The sequence below is a fragment of the Lepisma saccharinum genome, chromosome 27 (genome assembly GCF_977018435.1).
Source record: "Lepisma saccharinum chromosome 27, izLepSacc3.1, whole genome shotgun sequence".
Lineage (NCBI taxonomy): Eukaryota > Metazoa > Arthropoda > Insecta > Zygentoma > Lepismatidae > Lepisma > Lepisma saccharinum.
Window position 1 is genome coordinate 32,450,047 of NC_139255.1, and position 24,847 is coordinate 32,474,893.

Consider the following 24,847-nt stretch of genomic DNA (forward strand, 5'->3'; position numbering starts at 1 on the left):
TTTACTTTTTTGTAAATTCATTATTTACAATCGACTTATCTTCTTGGGTCTTGCCTTGAACCTAACGAGAACCTTTGCAACCAGTGCTGCCACAACGTAAGGTGGAATTCCTTTTTTTTGCCCAATTTTTCCCATCTAAAGAAATAATATTATAATAAAAATGTAGCCCAATTAGTAGTAGTAGTAGTTTTATTATTTTCGTTCATCCATGCTCGTATACATGAAAAATCGTGAACAAATTAATCACACACATGCTTATAGCGAGCCTCCTCACTACCGGGTCAGACGCACCAGGTTCGAATCCTGTTACTTCCATAATTAATTTCATTAGTTCATCATTCATCCTCAACGTCGCCTTTTACCGAAGATGTAGAAAAATGGCTTAAACGTAAAATAAACAAAGGAGAGAGAGATATAAATAGACGTATATGTTTATGTTCAAAGGAGTGACAATGAGAAGTAGGAGCAAACAATTGTAGATATGAAATTGGAACTCAAGAGAATCTGTATTAATATTTTGTGAAATGTCTTCAAGTTTCCCTGAAAGATCGATATTTTTCGTCATCGAATTTACCTTTCCCCTTTTGGGTTAAAATTCTGTCCTAATTTCCCTTCAACAGGGAAACTTCCTTTCATGTGGCAACACTGCAATATCCACTCGTCGAAGTTGGCTAGAAAATCGTTAAGATGATCGCTAAATATCTCGTTCGCAGTGGCGTGCTTAAGATTTTCGAAAAAGTGGGGGGGGGGGGGGTTACGTACACTTTTTTTATATAAGAAGTCAGCCCTCATTTTGCCATCTCTTCCTACCTTTGACGTTATTTTTTTTTTTTAGGAGTAATGGGCCAAAGGGGGGAGGTATGACCACCATCAACCTCGCCCTGGGTACGCCACTGCTCAGTCGTAAGCATGGTTGTAAGGGAGGCGTTTCGAAAAGAGAACGGCCAGATATTCAATAACTTGGCAGTCATTCTTCCTACCTCACCGCTGGTTCCATTTCCCCCACCTCACCACTGGTTCCATTTCCCCCTTCGAACATCTTTCCCCATTTTACTGGAAGCTGGGTTTCTTTTGTCAAAAGAATGTTTGCGAAGTGAACACAGATGACGTTAGTTTTTTTTCGTGGTCGTTGGGTCCTGGTGCCATACTTTCCACAGCACAAGAATATTGCGAAAATGGGTAGAAGTAAATGCGAATACAGGAAAGGGAAGAAGAAGAATGGTTTGGTTCTTTCAGCCAAGCGCAAAGCCAACAAAGGAAGAAATATTAGAAAATGGAACGAAGCACGAAGGTAAGTTGCATTAGATTTTGCGACAACAGACTATTGGTTAGGTATTTTCAATCGGAATCTGGCCTCCCTGGTGGCGTGGTGATAAAGTTAATTCCTTGTAATAAAGGAATCCCGGATTCGATACCCAGTGGAAGCAATAATGGTTCGGATCTCAGTTATAACTGTAGGTCCACAGTCCCGATTAGCCTCTGCAGAAGGTGGACTTGGAATCGAGAGAAATGTAGCAAGTAACATGATCAAAACTCGTACTTATTGTGACATTTCTGCTTGATTTGGTCGCCACAAAAAATGAAACGTGTTTGAAAGAAAGGGGGCAAATGAATGAATCCCAAAGAAGCTTGTGCAGCCCGTCATGCAGAACTTTTCCTGTGTTTATTTTCGTCTTAGCTGCGTACAGGGATGGATAAGTATTAGTATTACCAAGCAAATTGTCCATCATCATATTTATACTCTTTGTTTTACGCTAACAGAGCTTCAAGATGTCAGGTTCTTGGCGTCTTTGCCTTCCACAGATGAAAGGCCAGATCTACAAAATCCGAGGCATACTTCAAAAATATTGCAGACGTTAGAAGGAAATTCGCAAGACACTTCTGACAGCCTCTAATTTTGGTACTGTTTGTACGCGTCATGTTAATTTTGATTCCGAAGCAATAATATGGGGTAGAAGTTCTGAGAAGAAAGATGTGCGGGCATGAAGGGAAATTTGGGCGATAGGGAAGAAATGTTGCCCTCAGGTTATGGCAACACTGTTCCAGGAGACTGGGCGCCTTTGAAAGGAAGACTTGAGGTTGAGGAGGGGGGAGACTTACTCGAGGCGCATGAACAGGGCTGAGGGGGAAACGGCTCAAGCGACCTTCTCGGAAACTTTGAAGATAAAAATTTACTTACATTACTCTGGAAACATACAAGCTACAGACAATACAAGAAAAGCTCGTGAAACCAGTTTGATTTCCTGCCTGTAGAAGAACAGTTGAATGCTTCCCTTGTTCTAAAATTTTGATTTTATAATATATGAAATTGAGGAAAGCATGTAACAAAACCGTAATGAAGGAAAGGCTTCAAGACATGAGTAATTTCATATTTGATTTTTCACTCGAGAAAATTAAGTACATTTTTGAACCTTTAGGATTCAGATTTTCAAGATTATTTGTTTATTTATTGTACCTATCAAGAGGGAAAGAACTTACAAATATAATTTTTTGGGGCTCTTAGTTTTTATGTTATTGACTCAAAAAAGCAAAAATTCCAAAATTTGAGGACATCTTTGAAATCCAACAGCAGCTGTAGATGAAAAACTATTTGATCTAGAGACCTCAAATTGGTGTCAGCCTCTTCTGCTTTTAATTAGCCTCAATTTGAAATCCAACACGACTGTTCTATTTGAATTTTGTAATTTTTCAAAACTCGAAAGAAAGTTTTTTTTTTTAAATTATTATTTTTTTGTGTGAAAAAATGTTTTTAAGACATCAATTGGCTATTTGTGTGCAAAATTTCGTAATGGGATGGCAATTGAAATCGCTAGAGGAACAACTCGTGCTAAACCAAAATTGAACACTTGAATAAGCGCGAAAGGAACAACGGCGAAACTGATTAAGCGCGAAAGCAATTAGAGCGAAACGGATTGAACACGAAAATTTCACTATTGCGCCTAATCCTTTTCGCAGCTGTTCTGGCGACCCAAGAAAAATGTAGTGAAATAGTATGTAAAAAGAAAGTAAATAAATAACAAACCGGATTGATTAGGTTCCAGATGTTCACGCCGTTCCGGTCCGCTCCGGTCCTTTTCGAGCCCTGGCCTGGCCACTTGATAGTTCCGTGCTATTATTTAATTGTATGAGTTCGAGTTCCAGAACGACTAGGAGGAAAATGTCGCCGGAGAAAGTGAACCCAGAGACGGAGTTGTGGGATCAAAAATATTTTGTGAAGTGCATGTAATATTTATGATCAAGCTCTTAAGTATTAAAATCCTGAATATGAAACACTGATTATGAAATGTAGATTTTATTGTGCATTTTCTTGTCATATTTTGTACTTTTTAAGTTTTAGGTAATTTTTTCAAGTTTTACGTTATTTTTCTACCAGTTTTTCAAGTTTTACTTAATTTTTCGCATTTTACTTCTTTTTATGGTATTTTTCTCTTAGTAAATTGCAAGAAGCAAAAGTAATGTAATTGCATTACACTCACTCATTTTTAGGAAGGAACTGACATTTATCGCCTTGATGTCTGTACCAATGAAAATACAAATTCTATCGCCACGAGGAACAAAGCAACATGCCGCTTGACATTACCTATTGCAATAGTTTTGAATAGGTTAACATTTTTACAGATTTTTATGCTTAACATTCACATATACCTTGAAATTTCAGTTCTAACGTTACAGAAATAAGAACTAATTGTCATACCCTGAAATAAAGACAAAATTTTAGTTATTTTATTAATATATTTGTAATTTTATATATCATTCTTCAGGTATTTTAGGTCATCAAAATCATAGCCCTGTTTGTGATAAAACTTCATTTACAGAAATTTTGCCCCTTGGAAAAGGAAATTGTGCCCTTATATTGTGGCAACACTGATTGGCGAGCGGCAAGGTGTCAACAAAGAAGTTAGTTAGTTAACATTCCTTCCCTCTCATATCTGGAGCTCAATGGTCATGGGTCGAGTACGATCGAGTTACACCTCGAAATTCAAGTTGGAAGTTGTGCGCTACGCTCAAGGAAATAGAAATCGAGCAGCAGAAAGGAAATTCGACGTCGTCGAGAAAAATGTCTGCAGGTCGATTCTAGGGAAGCACCACCCTTCGAAAGGCGTCTCAAAATCGGCGATCTCTTCGCGGGAAGAAGTCGAAATATCCAGAACTACTTAGAGGCAGGCCAATCTCATGGCGTACGTAAAACAAGGGCGGTGCTTGTGGTAATGGTACTACAGTACGCTCTCTTTAATTCGAACTTGGATAATTCGAATTATTGCATAATTCGAACGAAAGCACATTCCCCTTGAAACCCTTATCTAAACAATGTTAAAAATGACTACTTAATTCGAATTTTGAAGGTTAAATTTGGATAATTCGAAGGAAGTCAGGTTTCCAATAATTTAACATAAATCTTCCAAGAAAGATCAAAGTGGTTGCTACATAAGAAATTCCAACAGATGACTCGTCTTCCTTTTCTTCTTGAAAAGGTTGTTTTTATGGTTAACAGATGTGCCGACGGCAGATAAGAGAGGGCAGCGGGAATCCCCAGAGCTTTTGTTTGTAGGAATGTGACCTTCACCCTCTCAGAAACAAGTTGAGAGGGGAGTGGATACCCGGACGGAAGGGGTCATTTGTCTGTGTGATTTAGTGGAGTCACAATGTCGAAACGTGGTGCGTACAGTAGCTTAACATTAGATAAGAAAGTTGAAGTGCTTAGAGAGGTAGAAAGAGGAATGAAAAAGAAGAGCCAAATTGCCAAGGAATATGGGATATTGCCCAACACATTATCGACGTTCATAAAAAACAAAGACAAAATTATGGAGAGCTGGACTCAGCAAGTTGGATCAAAGAGAAAGCGTATTAGAGGCGGCCACTTCCCCAATATTGACGCGTGTGTTTTAAAGTGGTTCAAACAATCACGTGATGCGAATATGGCAATAAGTGGTCAATTAGTGCGCGCCAAGGCTGAAAAATTTGCGGAAAAACTCGAGATTCGAAATTTTAAAGCGAGTTCTGGTTGGTTTAGTGGCTTTAAAGAACGACATGGAATTTATTTTAAAACTGCGTGTGCTGAAAGTGTCTCCCTCGATGCGGAAAAAACAAACTATTGGTTTGATGGTTTACACGAGCTGATCAAGGAAAACACAGCAGTTGTAAGGTAAGGTGTACTGTTTGCGTATTAATGCAGTTTTATGTTTAATACTGTGTGTTATTTCATTGGTGTTTTTTTTTATTATATTCTGGTTAATTCGAATTTTTTCATAGCCCCTTGGAGTTCGAATTAAAAAAGAGTCCACTGTATATGTCCAGTTAGTAAATGCTCGGTTGATGGTGGCTTTGCAAACAAAACTGCAAAAATGAAAAAAAAATTGAGGTCAAATGTGTGACTGAACACACCATTCCCACCACAAGTTATTTGAAACTAAGATATTCTCTTTTCTGGGAGTTGCATCCCAAAAATGTATTCCATAAGGATCTCCATGGCTGGCAGAAGGTAAAAAATTGTAGCGGTCTGGAAAAACAACTACACGTACATCTGAAAGGAAATAAGCGAGAAGAAACACCCGTCCTCAGTGGTGAAACAATTCAAAAACTTACATGATATGTAAATAATGACCTACCAGTAGAAGTTGTAGGGTTCGTGTTCGTGCCCGGTGAGAGAATTTTTTTTTTTAGTTCCCAATGAGGCTCCACATGTGTGTTAAAATCTGCACTTACACTGTGAAACTTTTTTTTAAAATTGGGAAGATACCGATTCTTGAGTACATGGTATGCGGGAAGTGTATACCACATGCATTTTTATTCCGTGATTTCACCTGCTAAAGCACGTTAGATTATTCCTTCGTAACGAAATATTTTTACACTTGCGGACCAAACATAGAGCTGTTGTTGGTTGGTTGATTTGGTGTTTTAAGTCTACTTTATGCACAGTAAGGCTAATCGGGACTGGACCTGCAGTTTAAAGTGGGATCCGAACCACTATGTGCCTCCACCGGGTATCGAACCCGGGACCCTTGATTACAAGCGACGACGCTACCACTGCGCCATCTGGCCCTCATAGAGCTGTCAGATAATACTACTTTCACTACATGCCTCTATATCTTAAACTTATGGTGATTTCGAGTTTGTTGCCACAAGATGTGTTTAATTTAATCTGTACCTAAAGCTATATTGTTCTGGAATCCTGGAATACAGATGAATCAGACGTTTATACTTTTACACAGCATATGGATACTACAAATGTAAATCGGGACGATACTGATTGACCAAAAACGATGTTCTAAAGGTAGTCTTGAGAACATTATTTTCGCTATTCTTATATATAGTTACAGATTTTACAACACAGTTATAATGATAAGATCTGGACTACTTCGGTCGACTTATATAACCTAATATGTTTTTTACTATATTTTTCATTTCAAAAAATTGTAATCTATGCAGTGTAAATTCTATTCATATTTCAACCGATTTTTTTTAAATAACACCTCGAATTTTTGACCTGGTTGCAGAGAATTCCACATTAACGTTCCACTGTTTCTTGATCTTGCATGAAATCTAAAGCAAGACCTATATGTCTCGTTCAAATGCCTTTCCACATTTTGTAAGAGGTTTTATTCAAGGATGACAATTACATTTTTATTAAAAATAACAGTCGTGTGATTAATTCCATTGCAGGTATACACTAGTTGGCACTGCACTGAAAGAAAACAAAACAAGCAATCTCTGCCTTTAATGAGAAGCGATGAGAAGCGAACCCAGGACCATTGCCACATTGGGAAGTTATCTTACCGACTTGACTACAATATCATATTCGCAGAGCATTTTATTTGCCCTAAGTGGGCTTCTGTGGAAAAAATAATATACGACTTTATCTGTTATTCGAAAAGAAATTTAAGCTTTTGGGTCCAAAGCGTCTCGATCGAGACGCTGTGTCAAGGTTGTAGTTTTTACGTTATAACTTTTCTATTTTTGGCTAGAATTTCGATTTTATATATATATATATATATATATATATATATATATATATATATATATATATATATATATATATATATATATATATATTGTTCCTAACACATGTATTTAACAGAAATGTTTTTGGCCGAGTCTGCTGCCACGCACGTGTCAGCAGTAAGAATGAGCTTCAAATTTGCTCCTGCAACGTAATTCGTCTGTTACGAGTAAGAGGATGTTACAAATCTTAAGAACAGATTGGGACGAGAGACATGCAAGTTTATGATTAGTGGGAATTAATTTATAGGTAATTTAGAACCTTTTTCTTTAGAAAGCTTTTAGCGATATTATTTTAATGCCAACAGAACGTAACCTAACTACGAAAGCATTTAGGTTTATTATTAGAAGAATGCTAAGGGACATAATCTTAAAACATTTTTTGTGAAAGTAATCGCTACAACTTCACAGTATTCGTTACTGACGTAATTGCACACATAGCATGATGAAATCACGATAAGACAAAGACCGAGTCTGCTGTCACGCGCATCTTTTTTGAGATTCCAGCACAAAAAGAACGTGGTAGCAGACATTAGAGGCAACGCGTTTTCGGAACATCTCTGAGGTGTTCTTATGCGCAAGTTGAAAGCGAGTCGCACAGAAACCGAATCAGCTGGTGAGGGAGTTGCAACGCGTGACTATTGGCGCGTGTTTACAATTCTTAACAGCGTTGCAAGTGAACAAAAAAACAGTGGCTAACAATGACTCAATGCAGAATTGTAGAACAACAAAAGCTCACTAGCGAAAATAATACAATAAGCTTACATTATGTGTTGTAAATACTGCAAATACGATCAAATGAAGAAACCAATGATTTATTCCAGGTCTTCGATGCCGTCAAGTTCGGAACCTGAATCGGACATTTCGCAACAAGAATCTTCTGCACTTGACAATGAATCGTCCGCACTGCTGCTACTGTCGCCAACCCTGAAAGCCAGACGCTGGTTCCAGCAAACCCTCCGTCCGAATGTATTGTTCCTCAGTTTTTCTAACATTGCTGCAACATGATTCCCATTCCTCCTCTCCAATCACCGAAAACGCTTCCTTACAAAGTTCCCACACATCATTTAATTTGAAAGTCACATTGCGATTTGCAACCCATTGTTTAGAAATGCCCCAAATTTTCTCTATAGCATTTAAATCGGGATGATATGCAGACAAGCGAAGGACTGTGTGGCCATGTTCATTCATCAGTTCATCTAAAATGTAGGATTTCATCTTCGGTTTGTGCAGTTTTATAAGGCTGTATAGTTAAGGCTTGAACATATCGTCCGTAAATGGTATATTGTTTTTTAATAGCCACTCTTGCATTTCCTTTTTCTTGGTGTTAGACGAAGGGCATCTTTCTTTCTGAATAAAGTGGTAGAGCAAAACAATAACGGGGGAACCGTAATTCGAGCAAAAGACGTCCCAGTTTATTCACAGAGGCACTGGGACAAAGCGTATGCCCACGAATGCATACGGGTGGAGGTTTGGTAACATTCGGGGGTTCCCCCTTTATTGTATTGTATTTCTTTCTGAATATTGTGGTAGGATGCGTTGTCGATTACGAAGACGGAATTTGAGGGTAAATTTGGAATGACCATTTCTCTTATCCACCGCATGTAATTGCTGGAATTCATCTCCGAGTGGTAGTCTCCAGTTTTCTGATTGGATTTAAATATCAGAAGGGCGTTAGGGATGAACCCCTTGTCGCTGCCTGCATGGACAATAATGAGACGTTGCCCTTTGGATATTGGAGATTTCAGGCCCTCGAGACTATCGTTGCACCATGTTTTAGTGGTTGTGTGGGAACTATGGATGTATGTTTCATCGGTGTATACAATAGGACGGCATTCCCGACGATATCTACTGATGGCCCGTAAATAAGCAATCCTTGCATTCCGAATGTCATTCCTCTCAATAAGCACACGTCTATTAGTTTCCACTTTCTTCCACCTAAACCCAAGTTTTTTTGAAGATCTTCAATAAACTGGTTGCCTGCCCTTTATATCCGATGGTTTTCCTTAATTTTGCAAGCACAGATTTTACTGTTGGGACTTGCCTGTCTACGGTGTAAAATTCATTCATTGTTCTCCGAACAACGCACATGTCAAAATCATCTATATCTGTACACGGCCGCGGACGATTTTTATTTCTACGGGGCGTACTGTATGATGACGATGATCCAGCACGAACCGCCGAACTTTCCTTCTTAATTGATTTTACCGTACTTAAAGATACACCTGTCGCAGCACAAACACGGTCAATAACTTTTTTAAGAGGCAACTTTAAATCATTTTGGTCAGCCTCTTCTTGCATGAATTGCAAGACGTTTGCCACAACTTCACGCGTTTGTACCCTAAGCGTTCTACGATAAACTTTGGAATGAACAGGAGGCATATTTTATGCGAGGAACACACTACGAAATCGCACTTCCATACACTCAGCAGCACTCTCAAGTCTAGCACCAGATCCTCGCACCTCGGTATCACTTTCACGAATGATTTCTGAGCATGTCGTTCTGCGCAACCTGCTACGCCGTCAGAAGGAAGAAGACCATTTTAGGCTCGCTGACTAGCGAAGCGACAGAACTCAGAGATGTTCCGAAAACGCGTTGCCTCGCTACCACGTTCTTTTTGTGCTGGAATCTCAAAAAAGATGCGCGTGACAGCAGACTCGGTCTTTGTCTTATCGTGATTTCATCATGCTATGTATGCTATTACAAAGCGTCTCGATCGAGACGCTGTGTCAAGGTTGTAGTTTTTACGTTATAACTTTTCTATTTTTGGCTAGAATTTCGATTTTATATATATATATATATATATATATATATATATATATATATATTGTTCCTAACACATGTATTTAACAGAAATGTTTTTGGCCGAGTCTGCTGCCACGCACGTGTCAGCAGTAAGAATGAGCTTCAAATTTGCTCCTGCAACGTAATTCGTCTGTTACGAGTAAGAGGATGTTACAAATCTTAAGAACAGATTGGGACGAGAGACATGCAAGTTTATGATTAGTGGGAATTAATTTATAGGTAATTTAGAACCTTTTTCTTTAGAAAGCTTTTAGCGATATTATTTTAATGCCAACAGAACGTAACCTAACTACGAAAGCATTTAGGTTTATTATTAGAAGAATGCTAAGGGACATAATCTTAAAACATTTTTTGTGAAAGTAATCGCTACAACTTCACAGTATTCGTTACTGACGTAATTGCACACATAGCATGATGAAATCACGATAAGACAAAGACCGAGTCTGCTGTCACGCGCATCTTTTTTGAGATTCCAGCACAATGTTTTTTTGCATTTTGTTCCTTCATGAAAATGGAGGGGAAAAGGCGGGAAAAGGGACTTCTCTTAAGAGTCTCTTTTCAAGGTCAAATTTTTGCCGACAAAGGAAGACCGGCTTTGTTGTTCTAAAGCAATGCTTTTCACTCCTGCCTGTTAAGTGCATTGGAAGGAAGCTTGTTTATCAGTATCCGATGTCAAAATGAAAGTTTTCCGTGCGGGCGCGGGCAGGGGCTGGGGGAGGGGGAAGACTGGTTGTTGAATCTGCATTGTGAGAATCAATTTCGAGGCGCGCTGAAGGAAACCTTTGTTTTTGAGCACAAGTGTTCCACAAGTTGCAACCTGCGTTGTCTAAAAATAGAATTTCAAGCAGCTGCAAGAATCAGCTCAGCGCTCATTTTTCACTGCGTTCTAGCTTTTCGTCCGTGAAAGTTGTGCGTAGGTGTGTGTCGTTTTGTGCCCAAGTGCGAGGATATTTTTTGAGTGAAGAGACAGACTTCCAAGGACTTTTTTGTCATCTGGCTATGAGTCTTTTGGGGACAAGTGGCAGGCGAGGCACCCGAACCCCAGCTCCCCAAGATGCGGCAGAACTTGGTCCATCATCACGTTCGTCTCCATCCACCAACACGCGCTACGAGGTTAGTGGCTTCCGGCACTTCCCCACCATGGCACGGGAACAACGGAGATGTGTGCTTTGCGGGCCACGAACTTCACGGCGAAGTAGATGCCGCTGCGTTACCTGCAAGGTGCCCCTGTGTCTGGAGCCATGTTTTATGGAGTACCACCAGAAGTCGGCTCCAGACCAAGCCTGGGAGCTGGAGCAGCAAAGGTAAATACTTAGAAAAATTCTTATTTATACTCTTCTTCCTATATTTTTTAAAATTATTTTTGGGGGATTCCTCCCTTCCCCCTCAATATATACGCCGAATTTGCATAAATTTTGCATTTTGTGCATTTTGACATTTTGATATCCTTTTTTTCGGGGGACGGGGGGAAACCCCATTTTTTAGGATTTCAGGGGATTTCCCCCCTTTCCCCCTCCATATGTACGCCGAATGTGCATAAATTATATATCGTCTGAATCTGTGATTCATTCTGCGTACAATGGTATATCGTCCATATCTCTAGGGCATTTAGTTTCTGAGCTGTAGTCAATTCAATGTAACTCTGCATTTCGCTCAATTCCGAAGCTTGAGACAGTGGCGTACAAGGCTTTCGTTTCAGGAGTACAACTCGCGTTACATTGGTCATACGACAATGATGCAAATATTTTTCTGTTTCTTACATGCCAGCGATAATTTCTATGTGCATTTTGAACTTTTCATATCTTTTTTTTTTCGGGGGCGGGGGGCGAGAAACCCCATTTTTTTTAAAAAAAAGTATATTTCAGGGGATTTCCCCCCTTTGCCCCTCCATATATACGCCGAATGTGCATAAATTATATATCGTCTGAATCTGTGATTCATTCTGCGTACAACGGTAGGCCTATATCTTTAATATCTCTAGGGCATTTAGTTTCTGAGCTACATTAATTTCAATGTAACTGCATTTCGCTCAATTCCGAAGCTTGAGACAGTGGCATACAATCCTTTCGTTTCAGGTTTACAACTCGAGTTACATTGGTCATATGACAATGATGCAAATATTTTTCTGTTTCTTACATGCCAGCGATACTTTCTATGTGCATTTCGAACTTTTCATATTCTTTTTTTCGGGGGAGGGGAGAAACCCAAGTTTTTTTTAAAAAAAGTATTTTCAGGGGATTCCCCCCCTTTTCCCCTCCATATATACGCCGAATGTGTATAAATTATATATCGTCTGAATCTGTGATTCATTCTGCGTATAACGGTATATCGTTCATATCTCTAGGGTATTTAGTTTCTGAGCTATAGTCATTTCAATGTAACTCTGCATTTCGCTCAATTCCGAAGCTTGAGACAGTGGCGTACAAGCCTTTTGTTTCAGGGGTGACAACTCGCATTACATTGGTCATATGACAATGAACTTTTCATATCCTTTTTTTCGGGGGGGAGCAACTCTTTTTTTTAAAAGTATATTTCAGGGGATTTCCTCCCTTTCCCCCTTCATATGTACGCCGAATGTGCATAATTATATATCGTCTGAATCTGTGATTCATTGTGCGTACAACGTTATATCGTTCATATCTCCAGGGCAAATAGTCTCTGAGCTAGTCATTTCAAGGTACCGCTGCATTTTGAAGCTTGAATCAGTGGCGTGTCGACCATTCCTTTTGGGGCGTACAACTCAAGTTACATTGGTCATATGATAATAATGCAAATATTTTTGTGTTCCTTATATGTCAGCGATCATTTCCATGCGCATGTCGACACTGTCATGTACTTTTTTCTTGGGGGAGGGTGGGGGCCCCCATTTTTTCCCCGAAATTTTGGAATTTTGAGAGTTAGCCCTGTCCCCCGCGACATATGCACCGAATTTGCATAAATTTCATATAGTCTGAGTCTCTTGTTCATTCCGCGTACAACGGTATATCACTCATCTCTCTAGGGCAATTAGTCTCCGATCTACACTCATTTAATTGAAACTGCATTTTGTCAAAATCGGCTCGGGACCAAGAGGGTGTCACGGTATCTAGTGACATGTGAAACGCAGTTCGATATAAATTATTTTTTGTTTATTGATTCATTTTATGCACAAACATGAAAGTGTGAGGTTTGATTTTATTTTTGTGAATAAACTTGTATCCGAGCCAGACGTCGGGAGTGGGGGACGAGTTTTTCTTAAGTGACAGCGGAACTGCCTTTTTCGGCTTAGAACATGACATATTTGCACCAACGCGGAGATAAGGAAATATTATTTTCGCCGCTACCGGGCTTGAGTCGCAGCAGGCGTTCGAACCCATGTTCACGGATGACCAGGAAAACCAGCTGGAGCTCAAGCCTGCAAGGATCCAGGACGCGTCGCTGACCGCGTTTCAAGACAATGGAGAGAGGTCATTTCCATCCCCTGAGAAAGCGAAGCGAAGCCACCTTAGCGTGGGTTTCAACGGACGAATTTGAATCTCTTATATATATGCGGTGCTACCACCCCAGACACAGTTTTTGCCCGGATTTCATAGAGAGAGCATCTCCGCGCTACACTCTCGCGTGGTTATTGTTTTGTGTCCGTGGACTTTGTTTCCTTACGTACCGCGAGCGAGTTGCAGATAGGGAGTTACCAGTGTGCGCCTTATTTTGGTGAAGATTACGCGGTGATTGGTTTTTGCCAAGCGTTAACTACATAATCATGGGCGGCTAAAGGAGATTGAGAAGGGAGTCTGTCGACTTCCCTGACCCCGCAACGATGCATCGCCATCTTCCGATGAAGCCAGTCAGCCAACGCCAAAGACGACATCAAAGCCAAACACTGCCCAAAGCCCGAAGGACGACTTCAGAACGACGCCGATCGAAGCCCGTCACCAGAGAGAGAGATTGAAGGACGACTCCAGAACGACGCCGATCGAAGCCAGAGGGAGAGATTGAAGGACGACTCCAGAACGACGCTTCCAGAACGACGCCGAATCGAAGCCCGTCACCAGAGAGATTCCGAACCGACGCGTGACCACGTACACCCGACGCTAGTGACAAGAGGAACGCCCGGAGTTCTGAGGAGGTGCAAGTACACCATATCGTCGCAATTATTCTTCGTCGCGATCGACCTCGGAGGACAATTTCGCCACAAAGGAACCGTGTGCAAGTCCCGCGTCCAGGAGAAATGAAGGACCACGCCATGTAGCAGAGTCTGGTACAGTATACTTCAGAGGGTCTCATGTCCATGTAAACGTGCGTCGTTAGTATCACCACCGTACGTTTAACGCCGAAGTCTCACTTATTTGCAAAGTTACTCAGGAAAACCCAAACCTAACTTCCGCGTCTAAAAATTGTTTGGTATTGTTATAAAAAAGAGTTATTTCATGTTCAGATGTGCTAATTTAATTGTCTGCATTCAGGGTTAGAAGCTCCATTTCATTTCTTTAATATTTAGTATAAATTGTCAAAGTGTGCTCCATTTTTTGTGTAACCGACCGCCCCGTCGCGCCATTTGATTTGTCAATACTTGACTGATGAGTCCTTTTTAATTGTGGAAAGCGTAGTTGTTTTTATTGCAAGGTCGTGTGCGTGAAATAGTATTATTTGTTGCATAGTGGTTTTTAGGGTAATTTTTGCTCGCGCCGACGATTGATTAGTGTATTCCGGCAGCTGGAGCCAATTAAGTTTTTGCATCACTATGTAATTGAGTAGTTGTTCTCATTGGACGAGAGAGGCTTGTGTGTAATACCCCCGTCCGAGAAACTTGTATAATGTCGTGCTTACGACTCGATGCATACGTTCATTCGAACGAAATATTTAACCACGCCGACCCAATTGTCTTAGTTAACCGCTTTCCGAGGGCTGGCACTTAAGTTAATTTAAAAGAGCACAGGAGCTGGCAGACAAATGCCCTAAATTCACATTAAGGTTTAAAATTAAAAGGAATGATATGTTAATGAGATCCATGATTTGTATCCATACTTCACATGTAGAAATACCTCATGTGTGTGAAAGAGAGATAGAATGAATGAGAGAGCGTTTGAGGAGGCTTTGTAAACAGTTGTTGATTGCAATATTTTTTTTGTTGTTACAATATATATTCACTTTTTACCGTTCGTCAGTGTTGTTATTTGACGTTTTTCAGGTACCAGATATTATGCTATTAGTGTTTTATGATTGTTCGAATCTACATATCAAAGGTAAACAAAACAGTGTAACTTTTCAAGGTATTAATCTCCGCCTCGCAATAGTATGACAATAAACGACCGTCTCAGTACCGAACTTGATAACTGGACCGTGAGTCACGACCGGTTTCCCGTACACATAACGACGTTTGGCCCCGTGCCGGGGTATGATTGACACGTCATTTCGGGGACCGTGAGTGCACTCGTTACAAGGGGTTACATGTGAAAATGGCCTTGGGACTCAAAAGGTTAAGTGTAGGTATTAAAAGAGAAGTGGGGACCATGCACAGGGAAGCCTGGTTTTGTCCGCATTTCACACACATAATGTCAGTTCTACTGTGCCTCAAACGCGTAGCCTCCACAATATGACTTCATCTCTTACTTCAATCACGTGGTTCCAGGAATGAAACCTCTGTGCGGTGGAGAGGCGAGTAATTTTGTAAGCTGTTTTGCTGTATAAAGAAGGGGGGAGGGGCAGGTGATGAAGTTTTTTTCAGTTTTAAAAGAACGTTTGTATGTATGTAGGGACTGATGAGTGCAGTGATACAAAGTCGATATCTTCTTCGCTCACTGCATGCATACAATTTCATGGTATGAATCAATCTGATTTTTTATTATTCTAATAGAAACTGTAGGAATATAAATGGCAAACTGAAAAAAACATCACTTTATGAAATGACTGCTTGACACTGTGTTACGAACAATTCCAGCAGCATTAACGCTTGCGTCTGTGTTTGGACTTAGAGGAAAGATTTATTATCAAACACCGTTTTGTTTTTCTGATTACATTTATTTTATTCGTCTCATTTTATGGTTTCAAATGTATTTAAGTAGTTTTGTATTGAGCAGTTTCAAAACTATTTGCAATTTGTATTAAAAAGTAGAAACATTTGTCATCAAATACGCAATAAATATTTCACAGACTTGCATCAATTGGCATTCTATCGTTTAAAAAAATGTGCTGTACGGGGTGTATCGGACCGGGGATCCTTCGTATGGTGAGCAGATATCGTAGTGACTGGACCACACCATCTTTCTTGATTAATTGCCTACTTATATGCTCGTACTCATGTCTTGAAACCGTATGGCACTATTTTATCTGATAGCTATTCATAGAAAATGCCTCGGCGAAGCAGGGGTTATTTTCTGAAAATCGACCGGCGGTTTAAAGGTTAAGTGTATTTTTTTTTTGTGTGTTCTCATGGAGTTAGAATTAAAAAGGTGTATATACAGAGCATTCCCCGACATTCGCTACGAGACTCGGCGGCAAGCGGCCCAGCGTCAGGGCTTGTCTTTCCCGGTGAACGGGGTCCGCGACAGTCACACGCTACAGTCTGTTTTTTTTTCGCTCTCCCTGCCTTCGCTCTCTTTCCCTTTCTGTTGACGTTGCAGACTGACACCAGTATCAGAAGTTGTGTTGTGTCGTGTCCCTGTGTTGAAGATTGTGGCTTAAGGTAAATGTTTACTATCCTTCGGACACCTGTGGGGCTATGCGTCAATGGTTCGTGGGGCTTTGCGAGAATGGTGTGTGGGGCTACGAATATTTTTTTCGAAACCAATTTTCAACTATTGTAACCTATGCGTGGCCCTACCTAACCTAACCTTACCAGAAATGGTTCGTGGGGCTATGTACGAAATCTGTCCGAAGGATAGTACACAAGTACGTGGCTTAATATGGCACCACAAAAGTTTACATTACAACAAAGGATTTATCTTGTTACTTGTTACTTCGGAAAGAGGCGACGACGTTTTGCAACGAGATTTCCTGGTGTTCCCGTTCCGCATAGGACCACTATATTAAACCTCGTAAAAAGGTTAGAGTAACAGAGTCAGTTCTGAATGAAAGTGGAAAGAAAAACGGGGAAATCTAAAAAATAAAGTATACAAAGACAATCTGCACACCATCCGTGAGTTAAAAGAGAGTATTGTAGGAGAAATCGGGAGAATTACTGTACAGTAGATGAACTTGCACGTGTAAATGCCAATTTCCTTTGGAGATGCCAGGAATGTGTTGCAGCAGGGGGACATCATTTTCAACACCACCTGTAGTCAAGGTTAATACACAATATGAAAACTGCAATTTTAATAGTCGACTGTCGCGGATCCCGTTCACCGAGAAAGACAAGCGCTGATGCCGCACAGTGTTCAATTCTCGCAATTTAATTTTCGAATCTTGTATTCACGGCTAACTGCTACACAGGTGTGTTAGGAAATGTCCAGGCATAATTGTGATGATTGTTTTTCACTTGACTTTGAACCGGAAGTTATGTTTAGATGGTCATGAACCTCGTGTAACAAGGCTCCATGCGCACAGGCATTTAGTTCGCGCGTGGAGTAGCTCATGTTTAGACGCGTGCTGTATTGTTATTTATTGTTCGTGACTCACTGCTTTCATTGTAGTGGTAACGTGGGTATATCTGCTGTCTTTCTGCGGGGTGTTTGTGTAGCCATATCGTAAGTACTGTTTGCAATAATGTTAAGTGAAAAATGGTGCTACAAAAGTATTATGTTATTCCCTGTCAAAACTTGACAAAGGATTACAAAAAAAGTACCATATAGTACACCCGTGTAATTTGCACATGTTGTGTATCGAACTTCCCGCTTGCGTAAATGGTTAACACTACGTGCACGTAGGTGCGCGATTTACAACAGTGTATAGTTTTATTGCGCAGTGCACCCTGTTCAGGCGGGAGTTGTTTGATGTATGGCTGCAGTCTTCTCCCCAAAACAGAAGCGAAGAACTGCACAGATTTGTTGTGGATAGATTGGGGATACAAGATTGTCCTCCAGAAGTCGAAGAACGCATTGTCAGTGTAATTAAACTGTATTGTGTGAAAATTAGGGCCCGATGGTTGAAGAGTAACAGGCATAAAGACAGATTTTTGTGTGGTAACACACAGTGGCTCAATGATCAAATCAGTTTTAAACCAGAGGTATACGGATGTATTCCTGGTACGTCCAGTGGATTTGGTCAAAGGTCGTCCTACGAAGTTGTTCCAGGAGAGTGGCCCAAGGACGAAGAACAAGACAGTTGCAGATCCAGTGCAGAGTCGAAGTCAGGAAGAATTGTCACAGTTCACAAAATTTTAGTACATGGTGCAGACATTATTCGCTCTTGCATCCTGCCTATTGGGCAGCTGTCAGAGGACGTACAGGAGGTAAGACATAAGGACATTAGGAAATTCAGGGAAGGTCATAGCAACAAATGAAGATTTGCTGCACATTCTGCTTGCGTCCTCGGATCCGGTAATATCATCGCGTCGAAAACTCCCAATCAAGAAGTCCGGAGCACTAGCACCAGCAGTTCTAGGTCTGCTTTCATCGGGTCTCCAAAGAAGGGACAGTTCCACCATACCAGCATCTGACAGTTCTGGGAGCAGCAGCGCGAGCGGAATGGATGAGGACACTGATTAAGAAGATATGTACATACCATTCTATCATTGCAATCTAAATGTTTTGACTCAATATTGACCTGATGTGTAATCATATTTTGTAATTCAAATAATATTAGTAATAATAATTCATTTGAAGTGCATTTTTTTTTCATTTAACCATTTATTCTCTGTGCGATTAATAATATAATCTTACTAGTATCAACAATTAAAATATTAATTTCATATTTGTCAGTATGAATTATGTGACAGCTTTCCAGCTCATTACAACCACACAAATATTTTTTTATGCTAAAGTACTTCAGTTATAAGGACCATCAGAAATTTAGAAAGTAGTCTGATTAGTATATCTTTCTACGTCACTCTCGGGGGCAAAATTAGTGCACAGGAGTAACAGCAATACCAAGCATGGCTAAATATTATGAAACGAAGTTAATAAGATCAATGGAGGACAAGACAACTAGTCTTAGGAATTTTCTCCAGCTAGATTGTGAAGAATTGAACACTGTGCGCCGGGCCGCTTGCCGCCGAGTCTCGTAGCGAATGTCAGGAGGACGGTCATTCTTTTTATAATTTATTATTATTATTATTATTTTACTTGTCCTGCGGTCCGCAAAGCAACACCACCCTTTCTTTCAGAAATGACCTTCATGACATCACTCATCGGTTTGCAGTTTCATTGATAGTGTGGTGTGCATTTATTACTTATTTTACGCGAATTCTGTGAATTTTTTAGAAAGAGAATCCTCCAGTTACACATTTACAGGAAGCGATTTTAGATTTGAGATGGGTGGTAGTTTTTGAATTAGAAAGTAAGTGTGTTATGTCCAATTTTTCATTTTTTCAGGAGAACGCTTTAAAGTTTTACATGTTATATTTATTGAACCTTTGTCACAATTGCGCTGAAAATGTTGTATCATTGGAAAGGCTGATTTGAAGTCTGTCGAAAAAGAAGTAGTTTTCATTATGTACTTATGCTGTAATTAATTATTGAAATTTCATATAGAACGATTTCATTATAAATTTGTCATTCAGTAGCAAAGTAAGATAAGTAATTCATATTTGGGAAACCACTCAATTACTTTGATTCCACTATTATTACAAAAAATTTGTCTGTTAACAACAAAAGTAAGGACCGAAGGTCATCACTACTGCTAAGCAGCTCCCAAAAGTGACTGAGGTTAGAATGCAAGTGGTTTATCTCATACTCTGATGGTACTTATGGTTTGTTGAGGAAATTGTCATAAGGTTTAATTGACTGTTGGAGTTTGCACTCTCGTCACTGCTTCCAAATTCTGTACATGGCCCAAAAATATATCAATATTGATTGTATGTATACATTAGAGGATAGGCAGAGATGAAGCAATGACTAAATAGACTAGGGCCAAAATATCTCAATTTGTTTACAATTGGAAGATAGAACATTTACATTCTCATTGAATGATGAATTTACTTTATTTACTAGACATAAATGCACCATCAGAAAAAACTTTATCAATTATGAACAATTATGGACACCTGAACAAGTTGAAACCACATTACAAAAGGTGACATGACATTCACATGTTCAGAATTTATGAGTGATTTTGAAAATCCATAGGCCTGCTTTGTTGAAAGCAATTCATTCTCATGAAAAGTATGTTTCAAAAAGGTTGAAAGTAGAATTGTATTATACTTACATTCATTGTAAGTTTCGTAGGCAAATACACATAACTCACTTAATTTTTTGGGCTTTTGTTCATAAACGTACAGAAAAATACCACTTTATCGATACTTTCCAAATTACCAATTCTTTTCTTTTCAATATCATCATGAATTAGTGCTGCACAGGATTTGATTGCTTCAACATGGACACAATGAAGTGGAGGATATGCAAATTTTTAACTGGGAGGGATGCCTCCCAGCATTTTCCCCACTTTGAGCACTGCTTTAAAATATACTATTGGATAATCTGGTATCCGGTGTTTATGTATATACATATAAAAATGATATTTTCAAACCTTCGTTGTTTTATACATGCTTTTAAGAGAAAATATTCGATAATCTGGTGTCCATTTTATATGTATATATAAATGGTATTTTCCAGACCTTGGTTGTTTTATGCATGCTTGTGTACAGTGTTTGCAATAGGAGACCAGGAAAGTGTTTAAGAACAGTATAATGTGTTGCTTTTTGTTTTGTTTCCTATGCATGTGTAACCAATCCCCTAATTACAATGTGAATATCAATACAATTTGTTTTTGCTGTTCTACAGTGGCCCATCCACACCAGGAAGTCTGGTGTAACACCTGATGAAAACATTGGATGTGCCGGTGGAGTTAATTTAGAGTAATATGGCCTATAATTACCTCTAATATAGTAATCCTACGTATCCTGAAAAGTTTCTTCAGGGTGTAAAAGCATACTGGAATTTGGCATGAAAGCAGAAATGATTGAACCTGTCAGGAATGTCAAGAAATCAACAGATACGTCAATGAAAGGTCAATAAATTTGGCTTTTGGTATTTTTTTTACAGTATAGTGAACTTTCATTGTTATATATCTGTATTGAGATTTAATAAATTTGAATATTTGGAAATCTGAAATTGAATTTGTTTAGGATTTGTTCACTTTGTTTCTTAATAATTACATTCTTGTATGTTTGAAGTTTTGTAAAAATATTGAATAAAGTAATGTGGCCATTGCGCATCTAGGGTGAAGTCTGAAGCATTAATTTTTAAATGCATTAATAATTATAGCAAGTCTATATCTCTTGTTAAAGTACACCTTCAGTTTTCATCGTAACTGGCCTTGTGGTAAGGGTTTATCATTTCATTAAACTAAAATATCTCTTTTCTTAATTTTGCAACTATGCCTAAGTAGGGGGCGGTCAAATAAATGTTAAGTAAAAAGGAGGGGAAAGGTCAAGAATTGTGGACTTGTTATTTTGGTAGACACCCTGTTAATGACTATCTATACCTTCATGAATATTACAGTCGGTAATGTGGACCCCGATAAACCGGACTTCGCTTAATCCGGACAGGAAAAAAAAGAAAACAGAATGCAAGGTCAACAATATCACATTCGTCATATTGCTCCATAACGGCTAAGAATACATACATCGAACGTCCATGGGAGATGTATAGTGAATTTAGGCATATGCCATTTGGATTTCACTTTTGAAATATGGCAACCCTACTCTAATATAAGACGTATGTGAAGTTACTACACAATAACGAAACTGCGAAATTAATGGAGAGATTTAAGATATCATTTTTGGAATGATTACTTCTCCTTGTATTGATGTTACATATTTTATCTTTATAGGATGAAGTCTCTGCAACCTCGATTTGCAGAATCCGAGGAAAGTTCTTCTGGAACAGTTATCACAAGGTAAGTTGATTTGTTGCTTCCAGTGCTGATGTTTTTCACAAATTTAATTCTTTTGCATGTTAGCCTCCCGATCCCCTTCACCAAAGAGCCATTCAAATACACGGCGCAGGGGGGGGATTTTTTCCCCCTTCAAATAATGTAAGATTCAACATTTATATATTTTTCCAAAATATATGTAAAAAATTTTACACCTTAATTGCACCATGTTTAATCCATTAGATGAAGAAAATAAAGTATTTAAGGCTGTTATCAAGGGGGAGGGGGAAATATCCAACTCTTGTGAATATTAGGCCTTAATTGACATGTGGATTCTGGGGGGGGGGGGGTGTTCTGAATTAAACGTTTGGAGGATATTATCTAACTTTAGGTATTAGATTATGGCGGAAAATGTAGTTAGAGGGGGATTGAGCATTAAATTGAGGGGGATATCCAATTCTTGTGTATTACTATTGCCTTATTCTGGTGTAGAGACAGAATTAATTCCTTGGAGGAGGCAATATCCACTCTTCAATATCAACAGTAAGTCTAAAATTGGCATGGCAATTTTGGTGGTAGGATTGAGTATTTAATTTGAAGGGGGAGATATGAAGCTCTTGATAAAGTGTTAAATCTTACATTGTGAAGGGATTTCGATAGCGGAGAGAGAGTTTGAACATTGAATTTTGGAGACTGTATTTAGCGATATGGTATCCACGCGTTTTCGATCCCGGACGTAAAGGTTAAAAAAAGGTAAAGTGTTCCCCTGTGCATAGCACCACGCCATGAAGGCGTATAGGGGGTGTGGGGGTAACGCCCCACACTTTCTTGATCCGGTCGTGAGTGGGGGTGATGTGATCAGCATCACGCCCCTGACCGCCTTTACCCCCCAGGGTTTCCCCCAGGTACCCATGTTATTCGACGCTGGGTGGGCGCCGGGGCCGCTTTCACCGTTAGAAAAGTTCCCGGATTTGAACCGGCCGGGGATCGAACCCGGGACCTTGAGCATGGTAGTCAGACGCGTTACCGACTGAGCCACCGCGGCCAAACGTGCCAAAAGAAAAGCTGGAAAAGACTAAATACGTATCTCGGGATCTTAAGAAAATGTTGACACCCCATTAAATTAATATTCTTGAAAGCTTGCAAAGAAATTGATGTAAAAATTTTCTTGCTTTCTTCGTTCGCAATCCTATGTTACGAGGATGCATGTTTGGCGCTTTACTCAGGTGAATCTGAAGTTTTATACTATAGCTAGCTGAATTACAAGACATAAGCAATATTCTCGATATTCATTAATAACATCACTTCTTAAAATATAATGATTGGTGTTGGTATACTGCTTAATTTAAAGCAGGTGCATAATTTGCAACAAAAATATATCGAATCTGCATTTCTAACTTCTTGTCACAAGAAAATTTTACTTAACCAGTTTAATTTACACGGAAGATAAAATCCACGTAATTACTGTTATGTGTTACTATAATAATTATATAGTGTCCAGTAAAGCTAAGAAGAAAGTTACTTTCAGTAGACACACAGTTGTAATTAAATACTTTGTGGGGATTACGATAGGGTTTGAGGGCACGAATGATATGATTGGGAGGGCACATGATATGATTTGGGGAGGATCCATGATATGATTTGGGCGGACGCATGACATGATTTTGGGGATAGTGCCATTTGCCTTTTGGGGGGCACCTCTGCAAATACAGTACCTTTGTCCCTTTGTACCCCCTCGAGAAAGTAAAATATTTTACATGGTTTATGAACATTATATTGTTTATGTTCATTTGCAGTTGTTTTCAGCTCATGGAAATGTGTTATTGTAGACTAAAGTATATTTGTTATATCTTAGTGTGGAACAGACCAGCCGGAAGGCTTCGCAGAAGTTAATATTTCACCCATCATAACATTCCACAACAACATCAGATGAAATGTTGTCTACCATTTCATAATGTATTACAAAGTAAATCAAATACGAAGGACTGACAACTGTATGAAATCAAATTAAAAGTGAAATTATTGTTGAGAGTGTTAGATTTATGGGTATTTATTATTTTACGTTGTTAGGCTAGGACTTTGGTTTTGGTTCGGAGAGTAATTTTTAATGCTTTTGTTAAGTTAGGAGTGCTAATTTTGATGGTGAGATCTTTTTCATGTGATTTCATTGTGCATACAACTGGTTTTGCTAACAAAAAGCTACCCCTCAAATACATGGGTTGTAAATTTATAGGTGGCAACACCATCAGTAAAGGGTGATAACTGCCTGTAGTGACAATAACTGTCCGTATCTAAAAGTTGAACAATGGGTAAGTTCATTTCTTAAGGAGGTGTCAGTGAGAACAACCCGAACACAGGAAAATTTCATCATTCTGAGTTCCAGATAGTGTCAACATTGTGCAACAACTATCAGATACGTCTAGGTATTGTTGCTACAGTCTTCATGCAAGTCTTGATGACATTCTCGTGTATTTTTGCCATGTTCCATGTGGATTTTCATCCACAATTGCCATTCTACTTTTGTAAACATTATTTTAGGGCAGTGCACACAATGGTGGTAACTTCAAGTTCGTGCAGACACAACAGCACTCGCCAGGGGCGCCGACTTGTCAAAATTATTAGGGGGGGCTCTGATCACTGAAATAAATTAATGAATGACTCACTCTCCCCCTTTTTTAAGTTTTGATCTCAGTGTTCGGAATCACGTAAAAGCCCATGAATTCCTCAAAAATATCAAAATTTTTATTCACAGTTCTAATGCAGAATATTAATATTGTCCACGAATGGATATTTCACAAGTTTCGTCAAACATAATAGCAAAATATTCCCGACTTTTAATATCTGCTACCATGGAGCGCAAAACAGATCTCCCTAATATATATCAATGATCTCGTTCTGAATGTCATGTTAGAGCCATTTGTAGCCCAAAAGTCTCACCCACTACCCTAGTTCATGCACATCGTCTTTTGAAACTCTTTTTAGTAAAAATTTTAACAATACTTATAATTACATACTTAGTATATAGTAATAACTCATGTGTTTTGCTGTCTCTTGTCATAGCCCCCACCCCCCAAAGTTGATGGTTTATCGGTCTCAGCC

At 39.2% G+C, this 24,847-nt stretch overlaps 1 protein-coding gene across 4 annotated transcripts in view; it reads left to right on the top strand.

Annotated features, from left to right (window-relative positions):
• LOC145980388 (uncharacterized) overlaps positions 1–24,847 on the top strand; it is a 70,882-nt gene that overhangs the window by 40,614 nt on the left and 5,421 nt on the right. For 3 of the 4 annotated variants that reach the window (XM_083113456.1, XM_083113457.1, XM_083113458.1), the window contains one exon: positions 21,707–21,772. In XM_083113456.1, the coding sequence (XP_082969582.1) occupies positions 21,707–21,772 (66 nt within the window). Of the gene's footprint in view, positions 1–10,692; positions 11,107–21,706; positions 21,773–24,847 lie in introns of those variants that run through there. The other variant, XM_083113455.1, reaches the window with a different exon arrangement.